A 19,183-nucleotide genomic window follows, 5' to 3' on the forward strand; every position below is an offset into this window, starting at 1 on the left:
CCCTAGGCTTTGGTAATTCTGGGATTCACCCTTTATAGACCCTAAGTTTGCCACCATCTCCACGCAATCCTCTTCCTTCTCTGTCGTTGCCAGGGTCACTTCTGCCGGTCAGGAGCAGCCCACCCAACGCCATGCCCTGCTGGGGAGTACCAGCTGGCCAGGGGTTCCGCATCCTGCATTCCATGCCAGAGAGGATTCTACTGCCAGGAGCCGGTGGCAGGAGACCCCAAGCGCTGCCCACCACATTCTTACTGTCCTACAGGTACACCGGAACTTGCATACCAGCTATGGCAAGGATTCAAGTGTTGTGTGCTTCCCTGTGATCCCAGAGTTGTACAAACCTGATGCGTGTCTTCCTGTAGGCCGGGTGATGAGGAGGTGGCAATGAGCAAATGTAGCGTAGCTGCCGCCTTGCTTTCTGGGAGTAATTTGTTGTTCTCTGATATGGTTCTAGAGTCTCATCAGATCACAGCAGTCATCCTAGGGTTTTCTATTGCCTCTGCGGTCTCCCTTTCAGGCACACGGGTTCCTCTCACATGTCCTGAAGGCACCTTCACTCCTGCAAATATGACTGGCCTCTGGAATGAGAAGGAATGCCTGCCTTGTTTACCTGGTCACTACTGCAGGTTATGATTCATTTCAGTCTAGCATTTTTTCTCTTTATCTTAAGCAGTTTGGCATCCTTGTTTTGTGCTAAGTCGATGCTAAGTTCCTCCCAGCTTCTCCACCACATCTCTCTTATTCAAAGAAAAGAAATATAAGCTTAGATACAGCTTTCTGGTACAGAGGTGTCAGATCTGTGAGTTTTGGGAGGCATCTCAAAGCAGTCTGATGTCATTGTCATGACACAAAGAAGCATCTGAAAGAGATAGTAGGTAGCGTTTGTGAAAATGTGGAAATAATCCAGAAAGTCCAGCCTAGTGGAAAGCCATCCTCAATTTCATCTAAAGCAATTCGCCCATGTTCATGGACTTTGAACTCAAGGGTGCCTGGCTCACTCTAGTAATATGCATGTTTTTATAAGTGGAAAAAATGGGTCTATTTTCTCTCTCATATCAGTGTAAGAAGTTTGTATTATTTGTTTGCAGACTTTGCAGAGTTCATAGCACCAATACTTGCTCTGCTTCTGCACCAAATCGTTAGCAGTAGGCCATGTATAAATTCTTACTGTCCTCTCTGCTCCAGGCGTGGACAGCTGGAGGGGAAGTGTGCTGCTGGGTATTTCTGCCTTGCTGGGAGCTCTCAATCTACTCCTCAGGGCCACAGCTTTTCCTGGCGCTTGCTGTCTGGGTGTCACTGGGGCCAGGTGTGTGCAGGGTTGTGTCCTGCAGGTAAGTGAGAGAATCTTGGTAGTATTTAAAATACAGAACATTGACTTGCTTCTAACCAACTGGAGAGCATCTGTTATCTTGCATAATGTATTGTGATCCCTCCCCTGAAGTTGTCATTGCTCATTGGTTTCCTCTGTTTTTACATCTCTTGAACAAAGGTGTGCCTGACCAAAAAGTCTACCTTAAATTTATGGTGCTAGACTGCTAGTCCAGAAATAATTTGAAGGCTATTGGTTTGGCTCTCTATATGCACAGCAGCATCCTAAGAGCTGCATAGATGTTTACAGTAGGAGGCTCTTGCTGAGTCGTTTTTGCCATCAGAGGGATTTTCATATTTTACTTTCATCTCTTTCCCATTCATTTCTCTAGGTTTCTACTGCCTGGAGGGATCTGACGTACCTATACCATGTCCTGCCAATACTAATAGACACGTTCCAGGAGCTGCAAAGAGAGAAGACTGCCTGCCCTGTCCACCAGGCCACTGGTGCAAAGCAGGTTGGAACTCAGGGGTTAAACAGTGAGGGGAGGGAATAGGAGTTGCTTTTCAAGAGAGTTGCATGTATCCCTGAGTCTGGTGAGGCTAGCTTTGATACCAGATACTGCCTTGTGGAACAGTCCCTGCAGTAGGACAGGCTGTCTCTAGTGATGAGTTCCAGTGTCTGCAGAGGAGACATTTAACACTGTTCATATAATGTGCTGTTCCAGCAAACATTAGAAATGTAGGAGAGCCTGAGATCACAACGAGTCTCCAAACATCTCTGTGTGCCATCTGTTAGAAGAGGGGCTTGGATTGTGGAGGTGGATTGTACACATATATGCAGCAGTTTAGGAAGGGAGGACACAGAAGAAAGGTGTTCCAATCACACTGAAAAGATGACTCCTTAAAGCCCTGCTTTCTGCTTGTTAGGGGATTCAGAGGCCCATCCATGTCCATCAGGACACTATTGCTTGGGAGGCAATGGCAGCGACCACAGCAGTCTCCTGGCACCTCAGAAATGCCCTCCGCAAACTTACCGCAAGCACCCAGGAGCTCAGAGCCTGACAGATTGCCAGCCATGTCCTCCGGGCTACCACTGCCCTTTGTCAGGTAAGTGCCAGGTGAAAGCCAGCATATTCCCACCTCTAGAGACAATTACAAAACTCCCTAAGATGAGATAGGGAAAGGGAGAGGTAATTCATGTTCACAGTGAGCTAAGACCCCTTCTCTAAAACCCCTCCTGGCCATTCAGCCTCCCTTTCTTCATTCCTTTCTCTTCCTAACAGGTCTGACCACGTTTGAGGATTATCCGTGCCCTCCTGGATACTGGTGTCCTGGTAAAGGGGATGCTTTCCTTTGTCCAGCTGGCACTTCCAGGATCCAGCCTGCTGCAAAATCTCTGGAAGATTGTGATCCCTGCTCACCTGGATACTATTGCCCAGATCCAGCACAGACAGGGCTGCCTAACACCCAAGGAGTACCTTGTAAACCTGGCTATGAATGTCCAGCAGGTGACACGACCGTGCTCCTTTGTTTTCTTTATTTCCAGCCATTTCTGAGTCTAGATGGCTGAACAGAGCACAGCAGGCGCAGCCATAGCATTTAGCAGTCCCATTCTTGCAGCAGCCCTCCTAGGAGGGACTGGCTTTAGAAGTGCATTTATTACCCTGAAGCCTTTTCCTGGCTTTTGGCGTTTGAATTCCTGTCTGCTGTTTCCCTGTCCTCCCTTCCTGTTCTGGTGTAGCCAAGATTCCTCAAGGAAGTGGTTTGGGCCTAGAAAAGGAGCAGATATCCTTCATCATCCAGGGCTGGGCATTCAGGCATTGACATTTCATCCTAAATAGCAAACTGGTTCCCAACAAATCTGTGCCCTTTTGTGAGCAATAGTAAAAGTGCAGTGTTTATGGACAGCGACATGTGATAAAGCCCCCTTGCTCACTGTTTCCCCAACACAGGCTCTCCTGTTCTCGGAATGTCATACAATCAATCACCATTTCCTGTTTTTTTTTCCATCAGGCTCAGTAAATCCAAAGCCTTGCAGGGCTGGCTCGTACTGTGGCGCTCACACAGCCAAGCCTTCCGTGTGCCCTGCTGGGTATTACTGTCCCGAAGGATCGTCGACGTACAATGGCCCTGAGCAGCTGTGAGTACCTAGCGTGTTTGGTGCAGCCAGCTTTAAGTTTCTAAAAACTCTGAATATTGTGAAATGTGCCTGTGATAAAACCTGAGTTAATGCTTCAACCATGGTCTATGTGCATTGTGCAAAAGCAAAAGCGTCTTTGCAATTACAGTTATGGATTTGGTGACTGCTAAGACTGAAGAGGGTGTTTTATGATTTCTGCTAGTTAGCTTGAGTCTGGAATCAGATGAGAACCATTTTTAATTTTGCCCTCAGTTTGCACTGGTGGTTGAATCCAGAAATCGAAATATTTTCAGAGGCTTTTCTTCCCTCTTCCTGCCTTGTTTTGCCTTCCAGGTGTGTGTTCCCCTACTACTGTCCCCCAGGCAGTGCTCATCCGCTGCCTTGTGAAGGAGGATACATGGCACTCAGCTTGCCTGGTCCAAGGGGTTCATTTGAGAGATTCTGCAGCATCTGCGATGCAGGCACCTATCGTAGTGACTCGCTCATCGCGGCACCCTGTCAGCCCTGCCCAGCAGGCTTCATCTGCCCACAAGGTAAGTGGAGCTGCCATGGACAAGTGGGGCAAGAAAAATGGCTTTAATTGTAACTGGGAAGTTTTAAGTTCAGTGTGGATGAAGCTCTCCATCCTCTTCAGTTATAAATCCCTGCTGTGGGCTGTCATGTTAGTTTGTGGAACATGTGTTGTGGTAGGTTGTTATGAGAGTTTAGAGAAATGGGTCAAGAGCGGTTTGCATATTGATGTCCTGTCTCTCAGGGGATGACCTCTCAGGCCCTTGTGAGCCCTGTTTTCTCCAATTTTGTGCCTTGGCTGAGAGGCCCGGAGTTAACATATTACCAGAAGTAGAAGAGTGAACCTAGAGGTTCAAAGTTTGCTTGGAACCTGCTGGGTTAGGACGCGGAAGGAGTAGCTTTATGAGCATTTGAAAGGCTCTGATGGCTGGGATCCTAGGTTAAGTTCACTGATGTGTTAGCTCCTGCTGGATAGTGTGGAGATCATGCCTACCCACTCTTGCCCCCGAATTTGTGCAGTGAAATAGCTCGGACAAAGAAATAAAGATTTATATTTAAATATAAATACATTGGAAAATGTTGAATGTTGATTAACTTTATATATACTTACATGTGCATCTATATTTTTTTTTGTATTTATATACTTACATATAGGTGTGTGTATATGTATCACTGGAATAAATAGGTGATCTCTACCTATCTCTTAGCACTTGCTTGGGTCCTTAAGCAGTGTCTGTGTCTGAGATAGCTACCACTTTCTCTAGGCAGTGAGAGCTACCGCAAGAAGCCCTGCCCCAGTGGCCATTACTGCCCTCCCCTGGCATCTGCCCCTCTGCCCTGTCCCCCGGGGACCTACGGGAGCCGCAACTTTGCAAAGCGTATAGAGGATTGCCAGGCCTGTCCTGCTGGCACCTTCAATCACCTTCCTGCTCAGGCCGCCTGCTTCCCCTGTGGCAGCTCTTCTTCCTCTCAGGCTGGTGAGTTGCTGTTTCTGACTGAAACTTTCACCTCTGTTAAGAGAAAGACTAAAAAGGAAATCACCTAGAAATGTGATTCCCCCACATGGTTTCACAATGGACCATGAGCCCTGGGATCCTCATGATGTGCGTGTTACCAATGCCCAGCTGCTCTTCCTCTGTCCCTCCCAGAAGGATTCAATTTTCAAAGCTGTGCTAGTGAACTATATCCCCTACCCTGATTACCACTCTAAATCCAACCTCTTCTCTAAGGTGCTACCAGCTGTACCTGCCATGGGCTGAACCGGGCTTTCCAGCAGTCAGATGCCTCCTGTATCTGCCGGGCGGGCTATGTTTACTATGATGAGAGAGGCAAGAAAGACCCTGACAGCAACAGCGATCAGGACTGCCGGCCTCAGGTAAAATTTGGCTTCAGAATAAAGTTGTTGCGTGACATGCAGGAGAGGGAGGGTGATCCAGTGCTTTTGGCCCCATCTCAGGGGGCATGCGTGTGTGCAATCTGAGCTGGGTTCTCTGCGCTGCTGCAGAAACAAACAACTCCTTTAGCTGTTTTGTTTGAGACCCTTGACCCTTCCTTGTAGGATAATGGCACTTGTTGTCTTCACCAGAATCTGTGAGGCTAAATTCATAAGGGCTGGAGGCAGATGGATACTTCCATGCTATGGCAACGGGGAGCAGTGCAGTGTCTCAGATAGGTGACAGATGCAGGAATTTAAGCCTCTGTCCTGTTACTGTGGGGTTCTTCATCAGACCTTCTTGAGGAATTTGAATGGGAAGTGAAATTGTGATCTATCTTCTATGCTTTCCAAGTTGTCTTTTAACAGCCCTTGTTGGATTACCTTTATGTTGAATGTCAGCGGCGTGGGTGGGAGAGGATGAGAATTTTAGGGATGCTGCATCTCAGTTGAACTCCTAGAGCTTGTCTGGTTTTACACATTGGATGAGTGTTGTTCTTCCAGGTGGATGAGCTCTGTGGTCCTGGAGAGGTCCGTCTAGCAGCTACACGCCAGTGCGTTTTTCCTGAGCGATATGACTGCTCTCCTTCTTGTGGGCCTGCAGGTGGAGAGATTAATGCAGAGCTGGGCATGTAAGTCTCAGCCCAGCCTCTCATTAAGAAGCACTTCACAATTAGTTCTGACTGGCTGAGTTACTGATCTCATGAGGTCATTCCAGGGCAGGGCTGCGGGAGGTGTTTTTAGAAACTTTCCATTGCTGGAGTTCCTTTCTGTGGAGATACTTGGCCTTCAGTTGTCATTCACTGGCCTCATTCCTCTACCTGGAAAGTACGCCTGTGTTTTCAGCATTACCTAGTGATTTTGTGTGCCAGGGTGGAGACACCAGAATGAACGCTGAATGACAAGGTGAGGGTGGACAGAGCCCACATTTTCTGAGGTGTATCATTTCCACGTACCTCAAGTTGAGCCCCCCTAAAGTGGAATCTGATAGATTTAGACCAGAGTTGAGGAAATTGATCCTCAACCCCCACTGCCTTTAATGCTAGCTAAAACACTGAAGCTAATTCTTGTCATATGTTACTGCGTTTTTTTCTTTTTGTGAATGAACTTCTGTGTTGCAAAATTGCCTCCTGACACAGATTGCCCAGAAATCTAGTGCGTTAAAATTATACTCTGTTGCTTTCAACCATTTTCTTAAAGCAGAAGTTTAGGGAGGGTTGCATAATGCTGTGTCACAGGACTGAAGTTGATATCAATTCAACTGAATATCAAATGAAGTTGAATCAAGAGGCCTGTTAAGAGAGTGGGGTACCATGTTTTGGCCTTGCACATGCACTGAATAGCAGACACGATACTGGATGAGATGGACTGGACTTTGCTCTGTCCTGTTTCCCATGGCTGTAGAGTGAGCCCACTCACTGGGTAGATTGTAAGATACTGGGGCTAGCCTGACCCCTCAGTATGTTGTAGCTGTTTGCTCAGGGACTGTAAGTAATCAAGACCTTTTGCCTGCTTTATAGATGTCACTGCAAGCAGTATGTCTCTGCCGAGGAGCTCTGTGACCAACTGTGTTTGCTGAGAGCCCCCCAGATCTCCTTGGGATTTGGCATCAATAGAGAGCTGCTTCTGAGGATGAATGAACGAGAAGTGAGGGTAAGTATGGAGTGGGGGACTGCTTTCTCAGCATACAGGACTGGAGAGAGCCCTGACACATTATTATTAGGTAAAGGGCCTCCTGAGGGTGAGGTTACAGAAGGGTATGAAGCTGTGAGCAGAGAGGAAGAGGAGAGGCTCGGTATGTCTCCCTACCCAAAGTACGGATCAGGCAGGAGGTTGGTGCAATACTGAGAAATGACGGTTCCTGAACAGTGGGGAAAAAGCCTCACTAGAGCAGTCTTGCGCAGCTGAGGGTCAGATTGACCACAAACCAGGGTCTGAGGCCAGGGTTGACTGTATCAGTGATCAGTGTCCTCTGCTTTTCAACAGGAAGTGGCAAATGTTCTGGGCCCGGATGAACATGTGCAGAAAAGCCAGCGGGTGCATTTTGTCCTGTTTAGTCCCGGCGGAGTGCTAGGTTTCATTGTCTCCAGCACAGATGTTCTGGATGCATTTCTCACAGGTAAGGCATGAGAGCCCCTGAGAGTGAACCTAAGCTCCTGCCGGACTAAGCCATTCATTTCTTTTCCAGTTGGCACAGCAACTGGATGGCAGGTTGGCACAGAGGGAATTTACTGTCAGGGGCTCCAAAATATTTACAATGTAGGGAGAGATCTCATTCTACCTGGGAGTAAACAATGGGGACCCGCACTGGCTGCACAGTGACCTCCCTGGGAACGGTTCAAATAAAGATTTTAGGATGATTTTGGCCTCCAAGGAATAGACGGAAACTCCATTTGGAGGCAAATCTGTTGGCAAGTGCACGCTGGTTCCCGATTCCAGTTGCTCCTTGTTTATGGTAATGTGACTGAAAACGGAATTTGGCCTCGTGAGCTGTAATTGCCCACAGGTACAAAATAAATTGATTTTCATTACTACGGGTTAGGTGTTTTCACATGCTCCTCGTTTCACAGAATTTATTCTGGCTTGTTCTGTTGCCCATGGCAGGAGATTTTATATTAGATCCGGTGCTGCAGAAAGGTCATCGAGTTCAGAGGACTTCCTCCAAAGATATCCACGCCTTGCCGCTTGTTCCTAACCCAGTTGCATGTTTGGAAGCAGGAGACACGATCCTTTTCCAGCTTAGCATCAATTCCCACAGTGAGTGTTGTTCGGGACTGTGTCCTCTTTGCAGATACGTGTCTAGACCCTTTTAGAGCAATGACTCCACATTTGGTAGTACTGCATGTGTGAGCACATTCCTTCACCTCCCTGTCTCTCTTGCCTTCAGGGGATTCCAGAACTTTAGGCTCTGCTAGTGACGTGCATGGTGGTTTTTACTTTTTGACTACATTCCTGTAGAATAGAGAGAAATTCATTCCTCTGTTAGAAAGCGTAAGTCTTTGTTGGGCAGTAATGCACACCTCAGTTAAATGAGTTGACACTGCGTGGCCTATAAAAGAAATGCAGTTACATAGTTCTTTGCCAGACCAGCGTCAGCTATCTGAACTGAAGTGGTCAGAGTTGCTGACACTCTGCTGAACTGTTCCCAGATCGTGTATCCAGCCATTACCCTGTTTATCAGAAGCAGCATCTATATAACAGCAACCCACGCTGGGATTTTGGACCCTTCCGAAGGCTAGACCACCTCATCCAGGAGACTCACCTCAACATCTCCTGGTAATATCTGGTGTGATTAATAGTGCATGCGTCATGTGCAGGACTTGAGAGCGAGTCCTTCATGGGATCAGTAGGTCCTTCGCAGTGAGCAGTATATAAAAACATCAGTTTAGGGTGTTGAAGTCTGTGTATTTAATCATCATCACAGCTGGAGCCTAAAGGCAGCTTGGATCAACCAGTGTCTTCCTTACTCCTCCCTTTTAGGTTTGCCCATGTTTTCCTAGAGTCTGGGACATATGTTTTCAGGGATAGGACCATTCAGGAACACTTCCTGATTGTGACTGTGAATGAAGCAAATGTGGGCTGTGACCCCAGAAATGTGTCCTTCCAGCCCTCTTCTCTGTTCCAGCTGGCCAGACATGGGGTTTTGAAGCAACAAGATCTGAACTTAGCTCCTAACTGGGCTGCTATTGCAGGTACAGCCAAAGCACTGCGATACGTACCTTGATGCATAGCCATGACCTTTCTTGTACCTCTTCAGGTGTGTTTAAACAAGCTCTTCTTTTCTTTTAATACCATCAAACCACTGGCTCTGTCAGCTTTAATCCCTTTCTCCTGTGCAGTTTCCCATCCCAAAGTTCACTGCTCTCTGGCCAAGAACCTGCCTGTATAGGAGCTGAAGTGGGGAGAGAGGGAAGGAGCAGTTGTGTTTCCCCCCACACCCTGCTTGAAGAATTCAAGTAATTGAGGGCTTTGTTTTCCTTGGCTTGAAAGCAGGAAGTGCCAGTGTATTTCTGTGATAAACTAAACTGAAATTAAATGCACCATTTAGAAGTTCACTAAAGGCTAAGGACAGAGCAGTTAAGGTCTTTCCGCAAAGCCATACCTCTGTGTAAGTGCTGTGCACATACCAGTCCCTTATCCATCAGTGAGAGAACAGTAAAGCAATAGAAATGAAAATGTGACTTGTAAGCATGATCCTTGGTTCTGTCACCTTCAGCTACCAGTGCTGGAAACATCTTGCCTCCTTGCCTGCATGCACCAGATCAGCAAGGGGAGAAGCAGAAGCCCGTGTAATGAACACGAAAGTTGCTAAATGTTGGCTTTGTGTGGGAGGGAGAGTATTTAGTAAAGTGTAAAGGAGCGACTGGGCTATTGATACACCCTGCTTCCTGCGTTTCTCACTCCTTGCCATCCCTCTTGGCTTCCCCAGCGGTCCTCTTTGTTCTGGGCTTCCTAATTGTGGTGCTGACAACCCTGGCTATAGTGCTTCAGCCTGCTGTCCCCATCATTAGTCCCCTGAAGAGCTGGAAGCCACGATGGAGGAGCCTGGGTGAGCCACACATCCCACCAGAGTACATTCTCCTTAAAGACAGGTAAACCCCCTTTGCATGGTAGTTATCAGGAGCTCAGACCTTGATAGTATAAAAGCATGTCCTGTGCAATTATGGAGTGTCTCACTCCCCAGTGCTGGACTTTTTGCTAGCTTTACGCTGAGTTTCCAGCTGCACAGGGAGTTTCTTGGTATTACCCAGGAGTTCCAGCTCTCTTCTAGGGTGGTGTATAACAGCTCTGTCCCGTCTTCTGCACAGAGTATTATTGCCTGAATTACCTGGCCTAGACTTCCCCTGCATGTTTTGGCTTCCAAGCTAGACAAGAAACCTATCCTTCTGCTTGAGCTAGGCTGGTGATACTGTAGTCTTTGATTTTACTGAGAAGAACGACATGCTCTTCACCCTCTTCTGTCATTCCCTCTAGCCTTCAGTTCTATCAGACAGTTGGTCCTCGTGGCTCTGGAGAAGACACTGGCTTTGGAGAGAAAGGAGCTGTGCATAATGCAGGTGAAGTGCTGTGCCAACCCCAGGTGTTCTCCCGTAGGCTCCTTCCCACTTACTCCCTGTTCGATTGTCTTCTGTTAACTGTCTGGTATTAATTTTGATACCTACTCGCCGAGAAGTTTGTGCGTACGCATGAGGTCACAAGGCACTTTGGTTGCTGTGAACTCCGAGGAGTGTAACCCCCTGTCATTGGAATGGGGTAGTGTTTTCTTTCTTAGGAGTTAGGAGGGTGAGTGGCCAGCTCTGAAAAGTCTTTGAAAACAACAGAAGGTTCAAATGACTAGTGAAGAATATTAAGACCTTTAAAAGTGTTTCCTTGGGTTATCCTGTTGGTCGTTTTATTCTCTGAAGGTGCATGACTCATGGGCCTTTTTTGCCTTCTGGGGATGAGCTCATCTTGGGAATTTCAGGATATTCAGAGGGTACAGCAAGGCCAGAGCCCAGCAGATGGCACCCTCTAGTGATGCTGAGAACAGCTTACAGAGAAGTAGCACCCTGACAGTTTACTGGGCAAGTTAGGAGTTAACAGTAACGCTCTGTCATCTTCCCCCTCACTAAGGAAGGAGACCACCTCTTGCATCTCTTGCCTCATCCATTTTCCTTGTTCACAGTACATAGAATGCTGTTGCCTCCTATGGACAGGCAGTGCCCCTTCTGGGAAATAAATTGGAACAGCCTTGCGGCTGTTGATTAAGTGTGAGACCTGCCTTGTGTTTCAGAAAATGGTTTTGCGCTGAGGGTTCTGGAGGATTTCAGTGTTCGCACCCTGTATGATAAGCTGGAAGATCAGAATTTGCACCTGGCATCTCAGCTGGCAAAGCACAGGATGGATGTGTTGGTGTTTTACAACGGAATCAGCCAGCAGATACAAAGTCTCATGGTCAGTGTGAAGGAACAATTGAGGGAAGGGAGTCTTGGAACGGTGAAATTTGTAAGATAAATGGTTCCCCTGAAGCGGCAGTTTACGGAGGGATAGGTCTTACGCCTTTTGGTACCTTATTTTGGCATAAAATAGTTACACCAATCTCCGTCTTGATATGAGAGGCAGAATGTGGAATGGGTGGATTGTGACACTTGCAGAATATAATAGTGCTGCTTTCTGTTAACAGGACATGGCACAAGCGCTGGACTCCGAGGGCCTGAAAGTCTTTGCCAGGCAAGGGATTTGTGGGCATAGACCTGCAGAGAGCGGCTGGGCAGCAGTGGGGGTTGAACAATGTGATGAGCACTGTAGCAACAACTTCGAAGCAGGTGAGAGAACCAGAGTGCAGAGCAAAAGAGAAGCAGAGTGTAAGGGTAGCATCAGTGGACCAGTTTAAAAAAAGGCATGGCTCATATATATGGGAAGAGAATCCCACAAGATCGTGTCTTCCAGTCTTGTGATTCTGTGAGAGATGACAGCCTGTCTTCATGTGAGTTCAATGAGAAGACAGGTCTGTCAGCTTAGGAATGGGTAAGCACAGAGTTATTTGGAAATGTTACAGCAGGAGGCATCTTGGAGCCATCTCGTGGGATTTCCAAAGCAAGGTTCCTGCTCTTGGTTTTGCTTTCAAAATAATTATAGTTCTTCATGCAGTTCTGTAGAAGTCCATTTAAATTGCTTGTTGGCTTCATTAGGTGCTCCATGGCAAGAGGCAACGGAGTTAATGAAAGCTCTGGAAATGTTGCTTGGGAACGCTCTGTACAAGAAAGTAGCTGTGAAGCGAGAGATGGAGCAGAAGGTCCGGGGACAGGATGCTGTGGCAGTTGTACCCTCACTGGAGAGCCTGGCCAGTGAAAGTAAATCAGAAATAGTTGAAGGGCAGGTGAGTTGCAGGTGTCTGTCGTTGGGCCATCTCATCTTTCTGCTAGTTTTTCTACTTGCCCATTTCTTTAACTCTTGGGCCCTTTTTATTCCACAGGATCATGAGCTGCCTCAGCAACGTGAGCTCTTCGGTAGGAAAGGTGCTTTTTTCAGCTTCCCTGGACGTGAAGAACATGGTAGGGGTAGTGATTTAGTTGTCACTTGGGTACTTTTGGCACATGGGTACTTTTCAGAGATCACAGAAGTCATCTGATTTAGTGAAGTTTAGTTTAAGAGAGGGTATGTATGTTTGCTAACAGAGCAAATATAGAATTACTTTTTCCCATTTATGCTATTTCTTACTTTCACATAGATTTTTTTTTTTCTGAGGTGGACAACTGAAATTTCTCCGGTTTGGCAGAGCCACTTCTGCCTCCTTAATTCCTTTATGAGATGGAAATCAAGGAACTTCCATCCTCACAGACCCTTTTCACCTATGTGACCACAAGAGACTGGGTGTCATTATACTAATTAAATGCTAATATGGGGAGGTCAGGAAAATTCTATACCCTCACAGCCTCTGGGTAGGCATTCTCTGTGCTCAATACAGTATTTCCTTGCGCCGACGTGTCTGTTGCAGTCATCCAGCCATGAAGAGCCTCTTCGTCCTTTAGGCTTAAAAGTGTCCTCTTGTTTTCTTCAGGTTTAGATCTCCAGTTGGATTATCTGACTGAGCTGGAGGACCTGATAGCAGCTTCCCCCCTTGCTAAGACTCCATGTGAGATGAAGCAAGCTTTGGTGAACCTGCAGCAACATTCAGACCTTGTTAATCCAGGTAACAAATCTTAGCCTGTATTGCAGTTTCTGCTTCTCTATAGTGGCTAGGATAGAAGATTACAGAATGGGGAGAGAAAAGTTGTCTCTCATCCTTAGTGCCTTAATAAACGCACACACAACTGTCTGCTGTTGAGCTCGCAGGTCATTAAAAAGAAGTCACCGGAAGGTCAATAAGCAGACCAAAATGCTTGACTAATTCACATATGTAGACTTGTTTCCTTCTTTATCTCAGCAGGTACTTACACAAACAGGATTTCTGTTTCTTTTGAATTAATTTGTTAGAGATTTTCTGTTCACCATAAAAGATTTCTGGGGAAAATGTTATAACACAGCCAAGATCCGTGATCTTAGGGAACAATTTACCAGCAAGAGAATGAGGCGGCTGGTTCTCTTCATGTACACTGGTTTGTAGCAGTAAATAAACAAAGAGTTAAAATAAGCAGGAAGTCTTCTGAACGGAATGTTTTCCTCAAGCTGTTGCTGAATCTTTAGACTGTAATGCTTAGAGTTTGAAATAATTAATGGTGTGGTTTTGGTGTAATTAGGGGTGGATCATTTGCATTATTTTGAAATTCATAATACTGTGAGCTTTGTAAAGGCCTGAATATGCCATCAGTGTGCACTGTGCAGCTTGCCACATACTCTAGAGTCACTGAGTCAGTGAATAGTGCTGGCAGTAGATCCCGTCCTGGTTTTTTGCCCATTGGACTAGGCTGCCTCAGTGGTGGCATAGCAGGCCCTCGATGCTGTCCACTGAACTTGCACTCTGCTTGTTTTGAATTTCTGTAACAGACAACAAACATCAAACAAGTGTGGGGAGCTCAGCCCTCTTCTGAGCTGCTGGGCCACAACGAGGGATGAAGTTCTGCTGCTGGAAATAAAGAGGAACTGCATTGCTCAGAGGATTTAAGACTGAACTATTTCATCTTCTTCGAAGTAAAATAGCTACCAGCTCATTTCCTTGAGAAACCCGGCTTATCCTTGGCAATGGCTGAAGGCGGATTATGGGAGAGTGTCTGCAGACAGAGCTGCAGTACCTGAAGTATCAGGATAGATATGTATTTAGTTAGAGGTGAACTTGGTCAAACACGTGATGAATAATCTATGTCCTGTTTGCTTAACCTGGTTGAAATACTTTCACACTTGCCTTGGATTATCAATAATTTGTAGGCTTGAAAAGGAAGCTGAGGTTCTTAACATTGCTCAGTAATTTTATAGTTTTCATTAAGTCAATAAAGCAGAAAATGTGTGAGGCCACAGGTGGCGGAAGAGCCCCTACTTATCAATGCATTCTGTATAGCTTTTACGATCTCTGATATGAAGGATATTTGTGAGGGTTTTTCAAGTATAGTTTAGAGCCCTACTTCTAACCCTTGCCCAGCATCTCTACATTGCCTGTGCATGTTCTCAGTATAGTTATGTTGATCTCAGTAAGGTCTGCTGGCGGACACCTTGAAGGTCTCCAGAGATGGGATATTTTTTTTTTTAGCAAAGAGCACACTTAAACTGGTCCTTGTGGTGGTGACTGTAGGGATCGCTGTAGCTGCTGGTGTTCAGTGGTCTGGGAGCCTTATATTAAACTGAAAATATCCTTCCTATCATTCTTATTCTTTTGGCCTGCCTGTGTGATGCCAAGAGAGCCCGGCTGTGAAGTGGGCTTTGCTTCCATGGAACAGGAGCAGAATCAGAACACCTGCCCCATCTCTTTCTGTGCAATATTCCTTAGCTCCAGGTGAAGTACAGCAGTGTAAAATTTCTTGACTGTGAGGCCACACAGTACCTTGGCAACCCCCACAGGTAGGCTTCAGCCAACTGTTTCCGACAGCAAAGCCTATTTTCTTCTCATTGCAATATTTACTGAATTGCTTATGTGTGAAGATGTTTTTGAAGCCACTCCTTCCTGCTTCCTAGACACAAATCTGTGTTTACCTCTGCCTTTGCATAACCATAGCGGGTAGTAGAGAGGGCAAGACTTCAGTGCGCAGGAGCCAAGACAGAAATTCTCAGTGTTGCTTCCGCTAACTGGTGTCTCCGGTGGATCCAGAGGAACTGCAAGGTCTTTTGCCCTCATCTACTCATTTTGGTGCTTCCACATTTTCTGAGCTTGCTTCCAAAACCAAAAGGTCTGTTTTGGTTTCTTTGCAACCGCAACCTGGGAGAATTTCGGTACTTACTGATGCTTTGAAGGGACCTCCAGAAAATGGGAAGATTTTAGGAAGCAGCACAGACCCACAGGCAAACACTACAAAACACCTGTAGCTCACTCTCTGTGATTGCCTGTTCTAGAATACAGTAGTGAAAAAACTGTCATTGCTCTCCTTATTGCTTTCTTCTTTAGGTTATCAGCAGATATGTTTATAACAGTACTGCATAGAGGTAAGCATCTTCAGTGATTGCTGCCTCTAATATCCACAGGGAAACATAGTACCCAGACAGGTGATAAAGTTATCTCAATGACTTACGGTTCCAGGTTATATTTGTAAAAGACAGGGTGGGAAGGCAGTAGTAAATAAAAGTTGTTACGTTTTTCATTGTAAAAATTATCCAGTGAAAACAATTTTTTGTTTTATATCAAAACAAAGATACGCATATGGAATTTTGCTAGAAGTTTTGTTTTCCCCACAGTGGTTTTCTTAACAAGTACTCTTCAGTTATAGGTAAACATTTCTGAGTTTCAAAATGTTTTGGATCTTTTTTTCCCCCGCAAAACCAAAGCATATCAATGAAAAGACCAGAGTTTCACACAGTATTTCTTTTCCTGCTCTGTTAATGGTTCCTTGGAAAGGAAAGAACAAATAAAAAGAGGAGTGGTGCAACCATAGGTTTTGTTCTACTTCTGAAGTATTTACTGTTGATAGCTCTTTTTCTAGTGGTCTCTGGAATCTTCTGGAAGCCCAGCGGTGCCATTTCTCCCGAGACTGCTGATAAGAGTGATCGAGTGCACGGTCACTTAATTTGGAGAAGGGTCACAGGGCTGGTTTTTTGGTTTTTTTTCTTTGGTTTCTTTGACCTATGCCTCTCTTAACAGAAAACAAAAGGGCCCTTTTCAACATTCAGTGTAAAGTTCAGCTTCTCTTGGAGAGCATCAAATGCTGCTGTGGCTGTGAGAAGGAAGGTATGGTTGAGTTCCCTGAAAAGGAACCTCTTTGGTTTACGTCTGTGTGTGGCTCCAAGTTCTGAAATGAGCTGGGTGGCTTCTGCTGTTGTCAAGCCTCCTGGTACAAAGCCAGATAATGTTTCTGACGGTGTTTGTTGCCATTACTGAGGCTGCCCTTGGCTGTGCTCATTATCAGGTTAATCCTTGCCTCTTATACATACACAGCTAGATACAGTGCTTTTAAATGCTGTTAGAAGAAAAGGTCCAATGAGGATTTCATTACTATGCCAACACAACGAAATGTGCTAACGACCCAGATGTACTGGCAGATTCTTTGCAGATTTTCACACTCAGTCCTTGAATACAGTCATGTTTATTAAGCCTGTCAAGTTGCCACTGATGAACATAACCATAACGGCTATCCGCTGAGTTCTCCTAGACCGTAGCAAGTGCAGTCTGTTATGAGCCAGCTTATCCCACAGCAAAAGAGGTTTGTACCACGTTGTGCGACCCATTTTTTGCCTTGACTAAAAGCATATGCACCAATGTAACTTGGCTGACTGTTCGCTAGGAAGAGTGGCGGATAATTATTTTGAGATAGTCCTGAATCATAGCACTCAACTAAAATGCGCCCAGACTTTGGGCTGTTCTTCAGATGTGCATTACCTTTGCATAGCTGAGACGTGCCTTGAGTTTAATTGCCATAGCTCTTAGCAGCTTCCTGCCCTTGAACCCTACCTTAGACTTCTGTGTGTTGCAGGTGAAGTTGAATTGGTAGATGCGAATGGCCAGGTGAAGAATTTGCTCGAGACCACCAAGCATTGCAGCTTCTGAGTGAGAGGGAGTTTTGTGTACTGCTCAGTCACACGTATGTAAATTTGTAAATCTCGGTATTAGAGATGCTTGTATTTTCCTTTGTAGCTAAATAAATACCCACACAGAGGTGAAAGTTGAAAGTTAGAGGATTTTTGTTCTGGATTCCCAGCCTGAGCCCCTGAGCATCCTTAGCTCTGCTCAGAGGTTATAGGATCTAATGATGTTGAACACTTAATGAAGAGAGAGCTAAGATACCAGAAATTAGACAATGAAATTAAGGCTGCTTTTGAAAATGGTCTAGTGGAAGTCAGGATTGCCCTCATTTAAGACAGAGGTGTCTGCCTGATAGTCCCGGTTCTACCTCCAGGAAATGTTCCTTTGAAAGTTTCTGGTTTTAATTCCGTGCTTTTATCCCTCACAGGACGTGAAGGTTCCCAAGAAGCTGTCTTTACACCACTGCTGAAAGATCACAGCATTGTCACTCCAAATTTCCTGGGTAGGTAGCCTGAAGTAGATATTTCTATAATCTTGTTCTCAAACATGAGAGGAGAGAATATCGTATTAGTTGTGCTCCTAGGGGAGGAATAAAAGCCTGAAGTAAAGAAGGTTTTTAAGTTGCAGTCAAAATGGGAAATCTTTATTTCCAGGACTAAAAAACTTTAACCAAAGAAGAAAATGCTTGTAATATCTTCCTATTGTGCGTGAAGTACTGGGTTAGTTGTAGATGACATGGTGTGCACCGCGGAAGTGCAAGAATTACATTTGATCTTCTCTTATTGGCTACGTGTTCTCCTCTCTGCAGCTAAACTGATGAAGTGGGAAGATTTGAAAGTGTCACCCACCAGAGTGAAATCCAGAAGATACAGCAAATAAGCAGTCTTTCTTTTGGAAGTTCCAGACACAGGAGGTGAGCCCCTGGCGTGTATGAAGTTAGTACTCACAGTTTATTTGTGTCCCGAGCACCTATCTGTGAGTGTGTTGTGTTTCTACAGCAGGTAAAAGGAGTCATTCACCACAGGGCAACAAGAATAAAAATGTGGCTTCCTGTTCCAAAGGGACTGGGAAACTGTAATAATGGCAAGTCAAAAGGGTTTCTTGGTACTGAGTTCTGGATGCTTCTTGCTTGTAGGTTTATTCCTTGATGAAACACTTAATTTGTTGGGTTGTTTCCAGAAGCCTGAAATAGTAAATGCCTCATTTCTGTGAGAAAAGAATAGTCTCACTGAGCTAGCTCATCAGTGAATCAGTCTGAAGCCAGGTGCGTGCTTAATAACTTCTGCCAAATGAAGCCTTGATCCTCACAGACATTGGGCTTGTTTGGTGAATCACAGAAATTGGCATAAGGACAAGCTGCAGCCCCCGGCTGGTTTGTCTTTAACTCAGTGGTTAAACTAAAGACTCAGTTTCTGGAATTGCTGAAGTATTCAATTAACAAGTCCACAGTACTTTTATCTCAACTTTTACCTGACCAGCTTCTAGAAATAACTTTATAACTCCTCAGGTGGGTCATAGCTCCATGGGATGGACCCTGTCCCATCTTTCACATACCTGTTGAATCAGCAATCCTGCTGATTTGCTGTGCTGAGTACTTGTATATGTGCAGCACAACAAGAAACATATTAAAACCGCATATAAAAATTTAGATAATCTTGTAAAAGCTATAGACGAACCTTTCTTTTTCAAGGTTCCTCTTAAAAGGAAAAAAAAAAAGGTTGTAAAACCTAATCAGTGAGAACATACCTTTTCTCTGTACAACACCCAGTGGTACATTGATCTCGGATAAATTCACGAACAATTTTCAAGTTGCAACACTTGGTTTTATGCAACACTTCTGTTGCTGAAAATATTTCAAATTAAACAAAAAGATCTCCAAAATGTATTTTTTAACACCAGCCCCCAAATAAGAAAAGGGCTTTTGGGAGTCTCCAGTAAGATCCCCTACATGGTGGTGATCACACAGTGAAACTCACCTGTGTTTGTTTACCTCAGAACTATATGACAAGTCAGACTATATTCAAGTCTTCATGTCATGGGAAGGGAGTATCCATATTTACTACAAGGAACCGATGCTGCTCAGAGGAGGGTCTCACAAGTCACCCAGCAATTGAAATTCCTACTCCTGGCTTTGGAAGTAAAAACAGCAGCTGATTTCTATTAAATTCAAGGAGGAAATCTGTGGTTATGGAGACACGGTATTCCTCTG

General features: G+C 45.3%; 1 protein-coding gene and 1 long non-coding RNA gene across 2 annotated transcripts; both read left to right on the plus strand.

Moving 5' to 3' along the window:
* Positions 1-2,271: 2,271 nt before the first annotated feature.
* LOC135316688 (uncharacterized) lies at positions 2,272-3,967 on the plus strand. The gene is made up of 4 exons (XR_010375929.1): positions 2,272-2,418; positions 2,595-2,819; positions 3,325-3,451; positions 3,785-3,967. It is a non-coding gene; the product is annotated as an uncharacterized LOC135316688 (long non-coding RNA).
* A 2,959-nt stretch (positions 3,968-6,926) lies between these two features.
* Positions 6,927-15,848, plus strand: LOC135316686 (uncharacterized). The gene is made up of 12 exons (XM_064470935.1): positions 6,927-7,046; positions 7,380-7,512; positions 7,998-8,150; positions 8,543-8,669; positions 9,823-9,985; positions 10,368-10,450; positions 11,167-11,378; positions 11,557-11,698; positions 12,065-12,252; positions 12,349-12,427; positions 12,934-13,065; positions 13,860-15,848. Exons 7-12 carry the CDS (start codon positions 11,274-11,276, stop codon positions 13,901-13,903), a joined length of 690 nt encoding a protein of 229 aa, XP_064327005.1. The 5' UTR covers positions 6,927-7,046; positions 7,380-7,512; positions 7,998-8,150; positions 8,543-8,669; positions 9,823-9,985; positions 10,368-10,450; positions 11,167-11,273; the 3' UTR covers positions 13,904-15,848.
* Positions 15,849-19,183: the final 3,335 nt, after the last annotated feature.

This window comes from Phalacrocorax carbo, chromosome 21 (genome assembly GCF_963921805.1).
Source record: "Phalacrocorax carbo chromosome 21, bPhaCar2.1, whole genome shotgun sequence".
NCBI classification, from domain to species: Eukaryota; Metazoa; Chordata; class Aves; order Suliformes; family Phalacrocoracidae; genus Phalacrocorax; species Phalacrocorax carbo.